The sequence below is a fragment of the Etheostoma spectabile genome, chromosome 15 (assembly GCF_008692095.1).
Source record: "Etheostoma spectabile isolate EspeVRDwgs_2016 chromosome 15, UIUC_Espe_1.0, whole genome shotgun sequence".
In the NCBI taxonomy this organism is placed as follows: Eukaryota; Metazoa; Chordata; class Actinopteri; order Perciformes; family Percidae; genus Etheostoma; species Etheostoma spectabile.
In genome coordinates this window covers 22,437,778-22,446,647 of record NC_045747.1, presented here as the reverse complement: position 1 = coordinate 22,446,647, position 8,870 = coordinate 22,437,778, and the positions used below count along the sequence as shown (strand labels likewise).

Here is an 8,870-nt window from a genome sequence, read left to right as displayed (position 1 = left end):
CTAATCCTGCTAAGCCTTTAAGAAAATGAAAGCTAACATGGGCCGATCTGGAATCTTGCACCTTATAAAGTCATATGGGCAGGGTTAACTTCCTCTATCTCTGCTTTACCCGCCCAGAGAATTTAGACCACCCATGAGAGAGTCATCATGGCTTTTAAGCGAGCAAAGTGGCAGTTGGTCAAGGCAACACCCTCAGCCTCCACCTTGCCACCCCCCTCCCCTCCTCAAAAGCTACAGACTCTCAAATGGCAAGTCCTAAGGAAAGCTCATTGTGGGACTGGCTCTAGTGGGTGTAATTCTGCACCAAGGCTGAATTTTGGAAAAGAGACTTCAGATACAGTATTAGGGGACCACTAAGGTCTATATAAAAGAGACTTAAGATACAGTATTAGGGACCACTAAGGTCTATAAAAGAGACTTCAGATACAGTATTAGGGGACCACTAAGGTCTACAGTATATAAAAGCATCCAAAGAGCACCATGTCATGGGACCTTTAAAGTATAGCACCTTGACTTTTATCAGCCTTTATATGTCATCAGAGTTGGACTCTTGTGAATCCTGAAAGGTTTCGAGCCAACTGGATAATGTACACTCAAGTTACACCCACTTCCTGTTTTGAAGGTGAAATGCACAAAATGGCCACCCTTACACGGCCATGCCCTATGACAATTTTTTTTTTCTTTTATTAACTTTTCACCTTAACACCTAAAGATGGCACAGACCAAATTTGAAGTTGATTGGATTAAATCTTAAAGAGTTTATTAAAGTACGACATATGGAAATGGCCTAAATCGCAGTTATGTGGAACTTTCAATTCAAAATGACGGACTTTCTGTTGGGTGTAGGGTGGTTTGTTTTATGGCTCCAATGAGCATTTTTGTACGTCTTGACATGTTACAAATATCAGTCTACGTTAAACATACTGCAGGGGCTCAATTTGTTTTTATTTTGTAAGGGGTGTCAGCAAGCTGTTGTGTGCGCCTATTCACGGAACCCTTACAGTACGTACATTTTTGCTAGACTTGATGCGATCGCCAATTTTTGTGAGTTTTTGAATATGTTAAGCCCCTCAAAAAGGTTAATTCTGAACCTTGTCCAAAATGAACAAAGAGAAAATAATTTTTTTTTTATTAGTGGGATGATATAACAAATACCTAAAACAACGAAAAAGAACACAGACATTACTGGAATCACAATTGTCGAAAACAGTCTAATATTAATATAACAATTAATCTTTCCAGGCAGACAAGTTGGAACTGTTACGAATTTCTGAATCTGCCCTCCATGTGTCAAGTTTCTTTACCGGTCATTCTATCTTAGCTGGAAAAAGAACATTGTGTAAGTTTCTCCAGATAGGTCTATGGCCCTATGACAAACAGTCGTCTTCTCCTTCAGGGAGGAGCCACAAAGAGAGATTCAAAAGTCATACACCATGCAAAGCATTGTGAATAATTTTATATGAATAATCAACACATGCATATTATAGGACATATGAAATCATGCTTAAAAGTAATTTTCCCTTTACAAGATGCATTGATAATCGGGTTAGAATCAAATCGTTGGCCTCTGAATTGGAATCAAATCTAATCATGAGATGCAAAGAAATTCCCACCCCCGATGAGAAAGGCTCTCAAATTAAAAGAATGCAGATACGCATATAACTCCAGTCACCCCGAACATGAATGACCAAGTCCTTAATCACACAAATGTAGAGGCTTTTGTCTCTACATAACCACACACCCGTCTCTATAAACAGCACTGCACACACCGCAGCAGCTTCTAAATGTCCCTTAATTTCTTTTTGTCCCATTGTTTTTTCTCATTTTAATTCTCTTATCAACATGGAAAATGGATCGGCTGGCTTTGTGCAAAGGTGTTTTTTTGGCATTAGCCTACTGTAGTGTTCAATTTCACACATAACATTCTCACTTGGAGCAAATAATCTCTCACACAGTGTAACACTGTCCATCAATAAAAAGGGGGGGGGGGGGGGGGGGGGGGGGGGGGGGGGGGGGGGGAGAATTGGCATCAGCTGTGTGCCTGGCCATCGAGTGGTATTTCAGACTGGACGTGCTGTGATGATAGCTCAGTTCACAACGACAAAACACACAGATCACTTTGGTTTTGTCAATGGAACATTTGGCAACTTTTAAAAAGTAAAATTTCCATTCAGAATCGTATTGTTATTTAGACGTCTCACGATCACCATCCACTCAAAACGTAACGTTCCTACTCTTTGGTTCGCAAGCCCAAATGTGTGTGTGTGTGGTGTGCCTGTTGTTTTGTTTCCGGTCTAGCTAGATCCGGTGTGGCGATGCAGTTTTTCTAACTTTGCTAGGCCAAAAAGAACATTTATGTCGCAATAAAAAATGTATGCTGTTAAAATGAGTTTGCGTTATTGCCGTTAAGAATGCGTTTAACTAGTTATTTATAAACTCACCTATTGTTAAATCTTGAGATATGGTAGGACTCAAACTGCACTATTATGTATGAAGGCAAAATACTGAGTGAGTAAACTTCAAGGAGTTTCTATGGTCCCAAGACAAACATTGTTTTCAGTTAAAGGAAGGGTCTGTGGAACATATTAAAAAAGGAGAGGAACATCTGTGACACACTAAATAGATTAAAACAGCAGCTTGAAGACAGAACATTGAATTAAAAAATATTTAGGGAATATCACATTTTTTACTATCTCTTTATCCTGATGTATGTCAAAATGTGGTTTTACCTTGTGTGTGTCTCCCCATAACATGTTTATCTTTTACAAAAAAAAACCATGTTACATATTGTGCTGTTCATAATGTTGACTTTGGGAAGTCTTCATAATAAAATGGGTGCAAACACTTAAGCTTACGTAAGCTTACGTAAGTTTACGTAAGCTCTCTGGAGAACTGTCGGACTGCTCCAGCACAGCGGCTCATATCACATATATGGAGTTAGTCAATAAACCTCTGCTTCTCAAATCTTTAGGCAGTCTATTCTGTTTGTACCTTTTCTTGTTGGTGTGGTGTGAGTGCTGCTGTGTGATCAGGACACACCATGCAGATGGACTGACTGAACTTGCTGGTGCATAATGAATAATTGAAGCCCTCTGGTGGCTGGCTGCAGTATAGGTCATAAGACCCTCCCCCTCTATGTTAGCCAATGGGACATGGGCCAAATAAATTTGGTTTCAGTCATTCTAGGTAGTTCTGATCACGCTGTTTGTTCAAGTGTTCATTTCATCAGTTTGTTTTTTGGTTATTTGATGCTATAAGGCTGAAACTTCAAGATTGAACAGTTTTGGTTGAAATAAACACATAGTTTACCAATTTAAATTGGAAAATATGTTGTTTTATACAGGCTAAAAGAATGGCTTTTTTAAATAGATTCTGGTGGATTTAATGCTAGTGACCTCATGGTTAATCAGAAAGGTCTCAAATGGGGGGGGCAGGGGGGGCTGAAATGGGTAATTGCATTCTTTCAAAAATGAATGGAATAATTACATATGGCATGACCAGAGTTTAAATAACAGAAAAGAACTAAAGGGTGGTAGATAATACATCTAATTTCATATACTGCTTTAATAAAAAATATATTTTTTCAGGGCTCTGGGTTTTGCAACAAGTGACAAGTAGCTCTCACCTGAGGTCATTGTTGACGCATATGCAGGGCGCCTAAAACAAAAGTTACTGTTGCACTAGTCTGGACATCTTGCATCTAGTATTGTGTAGATTTGGACTCGTCTACGTTTTATTCCACTTTGTTTAAACGGCAAATTGGGGAGGCCTCGCTCACCTGTTTGGAGCCGACTGGTGAATGTAATGGCGTAGAAATACACTGGGACCCTTTTTGTTGATCTACTGATTGCCGTGGATTATTATTTTTTGTTTCATTAGATTTGAAACGTCAAAATACAGATATTTTTCGTAACTATTTATTGTGTGATTGCACTTTCTTTCTTTGTTTGGAGAGGCATCTCAACAGATTGTAGGTCCAACACTGATTGTTCAGTGTTACATTTTAAAGTGATTGAAGTGCCGGACATTCTGCCACCGAGACAAGACAGCTGTGCCTTTCATGAGGGCAAATTGTTACGTAAATTGTTACAATGTAATTTAAAATCTGCTTTTAAAAATCAACATATATATTTATTTAGCAAGTTTGTTTTGTCCATATGTGCTCATGCTGTGTTCCCCAAGTGGTAGGACAGGTCTCAGCTGCTACAATGACGTTCTTTTTTTTGCCCCCCCAGTTTAAATGTCAAACTCCGCTTATGGTCTCAATGAGGTTTTAAAGGTCTATCGCTGTAGAGATCCTTTTCATAATGTTGTCAGACAGAATAATAATCTGAACCTGTTCACGCCTAAAACTGGACCAGTTTTAAAGATTGTTGTTCCTATAAGTAACTTCCACAGAAAATAGGGTTCAGGTTAAAAAAATTACGAAATTACCCCAAAAGGAACTGCAGTGATTGGTGTCAGGTGTCGCCAGCGGGCTCCATAGTGCCCCTAAACCCAGGTTTGGAATAATCCTTTGATGTTAGGAAATTTGGTTCTTAAAGAAAATACACACATTTTTTGCAATTTCTTCGTCTGAGAGTGATTGTTTTTGAATTTTCATTTTACAAACACGTTTTAAGACTTCAGGATGCACAAAAACCCTCAAAAGTCTAAAAACATTATAAAAACAAGATATGTGTAAGTCCGATATGTTTAAGTGTGAGTTGCAGGACACTGTTGTCATGTTCTTCTTTCTTTGTTTTCTGATCCAGGCTGTGGTGTAATGAGGACCATGGACCCGCTCCTCTGCATCACTCTCCTGTTCCTGCATAAACTCCTTCCCTACCTGTTGGCCCACTGAGGGGACTTTAACCAAAATCCCTTTGACCTGCAACCTTTTCACTTTCTATACCAAAAACAAACATCGCAGTCAGTGACCTTCAGGGGAGCACTGGAGGGAGTGAAAGCAATGAAAAAGGACGGAGGAGACTCAAATAACAGAGAACGCTCCTGGGAGCTCCATGACTGTTGAGCAGGCTGAGTGTGTGCTCCCAGTGGATGATGGGAGCATTCCTGCTGATCCACACAGCATGGCCGCTTGAAGCGCTCTTCCGCTCTGCACCTGATTCATGCATGACTTCCTCAAACACTCCACACGCAGTATTTCAGCTGTGAGTTCTGTTCATCTAACACAGCTCACTTCCATGTGAGTCCTACTGCAGACTTAGTCCCTTTCATTTGTTAAATTGATCACAATGTGGCCCTGTTTTTTCTTTGAAAGGGGTCGATTTGAGGCATCTTTATTATAGAGAACTACTGTTCACCCAGTGTGTTAGTCTGATGTTTTCCGTGTCCACCCCCCTCCTACACACACACACACACACACACACACACACACACACACACACACTTTTGTTTTCATAGCTGTGTTCTATATGTGAACAAATATGCGGATATATTTTGATTAAGATAAGGCATATCTTACCATTGTTGTTATTGTTAATCACCTCCAATAATGTTTATTTTTATTAAATATATGGTGATCGAAGTGAGACATTTCATTTTTATGAGACAAAAAGTGATTTATTGGTAAGTTGCCAACAGGTTTATTGTATTTGTAATAAAAGCGAGATTTTAAGTGATGTATGTTGATGGCTTACTTTCACCACTGAGAGTTATTCACATTAGGACAAGGAAATACACAGTAAATGACTTACATGGATCGTCATTACTCACTGTCAACCCTAACTTCATGTCCATTATAAACTGTTTTCAGGTTCTGTATTATGTGCTCCAACTAATTAATAATTGAAAAATAACAAAATGTCATAACAAGACATACAAAACATGTGCAATAGAGCATAGAATAACATAATAAGTACATTTAATGGTGAGTAAATGTAGGTAGCAGGTAGCTAAGCATAAGCTTGAGTCTAATTTATCATGGCTACAAGGGACGAGTTGGTTACTCGCCATGCTAATCGCTAACTGGCTGTTTACAGCGTGCAGCCTGTTCCGCAGCTGAAGCCGAGAGCGGTGAGTTATTTAAAGCCAAGAGAGGGGGGCTGTAAATTGGAAAGAGAGGACCGTGAGTTTGATGAACATGCCTTTTTTTGGTCTGGTAGAATCTAGAAGGGCGGGACTTTGGCCACTTGTTCGTGAGCTCCTATTCTGAATGTATCGACTGGAACACTCTGAAGCATATACTGCCCCCATTTACGGAAGAGGCGCAGCACTGTTGCTGCTAACACTGACGTTGTTGCTAACGGTGCCTACAGTGCTTCAAAAAATGGGCATCGTCTGTGTTTTTCCATTTTGGAACCGGAAGGTATTGCAGGTATCTGTTCTCGTAACATCTGTAGTTCCAACTAGAACATGTTTTCATGCTTTAATGTAAAAAAAAACACTGTATCATATCCAGGGGCACAACTACCCAGTATCAGAGGGGTAAGCAGCAACAATTTTATATATATATATATATATATATATATATATATATATATATATATATATATATATATATATATATGTCTTCAGCTGTCCTGTCTAATAAATACCGAAAAATGACCAAAAATCTTTAATATTTAAAATAAAAAATAAAAATTCTCATTGGCACCGGGTTTTAGTACACAACCCTACTCATCACACTATTCAATAGACAAGCCCAATGTCTCCATGGCTTGTTCTCTAATTACTCTTAGACTAATGGCATAAATATTTTTTGTGTAGTATTTTCAAAGACACAAGGGAAAAAGGGAGGATGAACAGAGCAGCAACACAGAAAAAGATAGAGACAGGATGAGAAAAAAACAGTGAGATAGTTTAAGCACCGTGAGGCAGATGCCATAGTGAACATCTGGCAGTCAAGTATTTGGCGAGCTGAAGCTGACATGTCTGACGGGCCTCTGGTCTCTGCACAAATCTGATTGGATTCCAGGTTAAATAAGGTCAAAAAGGGATAAAAACACATACACACACACACACAGAGTAACAGACGTGTACCGATCATGCATGCATAGAATGTATCTGCACATACAGACTTGCTTACGCACCACAGAACCTTCATCTGCATACATCATGAAATGAGGAAAGCTGCATTTATCCAACATTTGGAAAAAAATAAGTGTGAGCTATTTGCAAAGATGTTTGTTTTTATGTGTCCACTGAAGTGATTGAGTGTCTGGTGAGGTCAGGCAACTGTTATGCTCATTGCTTACGTTTGTTCACGTCCTTGGCTTTCCCTCTGAGCCCTCAGTGCAATCCTCCTGTAGGCTGCAGACATGTGACTCATTTGCACTTGTTCTTACTCATGACATTGACCAAGCCTGGATTATACTTAGCCTGCTTAGAACAGTCATACAGGCAACAACATAATCTCAAATCAAAACTCTACTAAGCATAGAGAGAAAAAAGCCACTGAAACGGAGACAGACATAAACTGCAGGGTTGGGCAGGACATCTACAGCCTAAAAAGTGATTGTTGGCTGTTATCTGTGTAGCAGGTAGTTTACAGTTGAGCTCTGATTCTCTGCTGAACACGATTGTGCCCGGCCCAAACTATAATATCTCAAAATTCGGGTTCAATGCCCACCCAATGTTTTATTTTAATTTAGACCTTAAAGTCTGTGTAACACATTAATAATGTATGGACTGTGTGACCTCCATCTTCCGGATAGTATTCAACTACTGCTTGAGTCGGACCTGGATAGAAACTAATATCATAGTTTGAGTGTACAGTAATGCTGTCAATCTTCCTCGAATATCAATAAATCAATTTTATTTGTCACATAAAATCTTACAAGGTACAATTCCAGAGAATCAGCTCCTTCAACTTGTGCATGATTCATCATGAAGTAGAATGTGGCCATCAGATCGGCACACTGAAAAAAAGCCACCTGGTTGAATGACCTCAAGACATCCCGTAGCTCCAGACATCCCGCTGGGAACCGACTGAGGCACAGAGGTCATCCAGCTCAGTGGCCAACGCCTGCACACTTCGCAGTCAGAGCGAGGGGGCGGCCCATGGGCAGATGCCCCGAGCAGTAGGGGGGGTTTAGTGTCTTGCCCAAGGGCACCTTGGCAGGGCCCAAGAGGTGAACTGGCACTTTTGTTTTCCAAGCCAATGGATTATGGACTGAACTACGGCCACCTCTACTTTTCCTATCCAGCTAGTGCAGTGGCTTGGCCATATAACCTAACACCCTAATCTCCTTACAGCCTTGATCTAAATAAATAAAAAATACAAAGGCTCTTATCAGAGCCACCTAAAACCATAATAGAAAACACAGTCCTTAAGCTCAGTGATGGATTTGGAAAGAATGAATAATAAGCTTTGTCAGTCATCTCTGTCTTGATATCTTATCCCTGACTTTTCACGTCCCTGTGCTTTGTCTGTCCTGTGCAGCCATCATGCCAGGTAATAGATTTTATACTAAGGACCAATACTCAAGCTAATATCTATCTGAGATCTAAAAGAGAAATGAAAATGTTAGAAAAACTCAAACAAATTACTGGAAAACGGTGTATTTGATTAAGGAGAAATAATTATATTAACGCCCAATATACAGTATTATCAAGGTAATAGTAACAAACTCTTATGCATTTGCACACAAAATATGTAATAAATGGCCAACTCCATTAGAACTACTGACAGTAAGGTATTATGACCAGACTACACTGCGAACAGACTCAATATTAGGGGAAAGCAGCAGCTTTGTTAAATTGACAGTTTTTTTTATGTTAATCTTGGTCCATTTAGTCCAGACTCATTGTACGGTCCCTGGGCCACATCCAACCCTTTGGCCCCTGTGTCCACAAGTTGCAAACTGAGCTTACAAGACGTTAGCATGGACGTGAACGAGCTGTTCATGGGAAAGAGAGGTTGATAC

At 39.8% G+C, this 8,870-nt stretch overlaps 1 protein-coding gene across 1 annotated transcript in view; it reads left to right on the top strand.

The window, feature by feature from the left end:
- Positions 1-5,607, top strand: part of vstm2b (V-set and transmembrane domain containing 2B) — a 46,263-nt gene extending 40,656 nt beyond the window's left edge. Inside the window, exon 5 of the mRNA XM_032538005.1 lies at positions 4,755-5,607. Coding sequence (XP_032393896.1) covers positions 4,755-4,843 — 89 coding nt within the window. The 3' untranslated portion in view covers positions 4,844-5,607. The remainder of the gene's footprint in view (positions 1-4,754) is intronic.
- Positions 5,608-8,870: the final 3,263 nt, after the last annotated feature.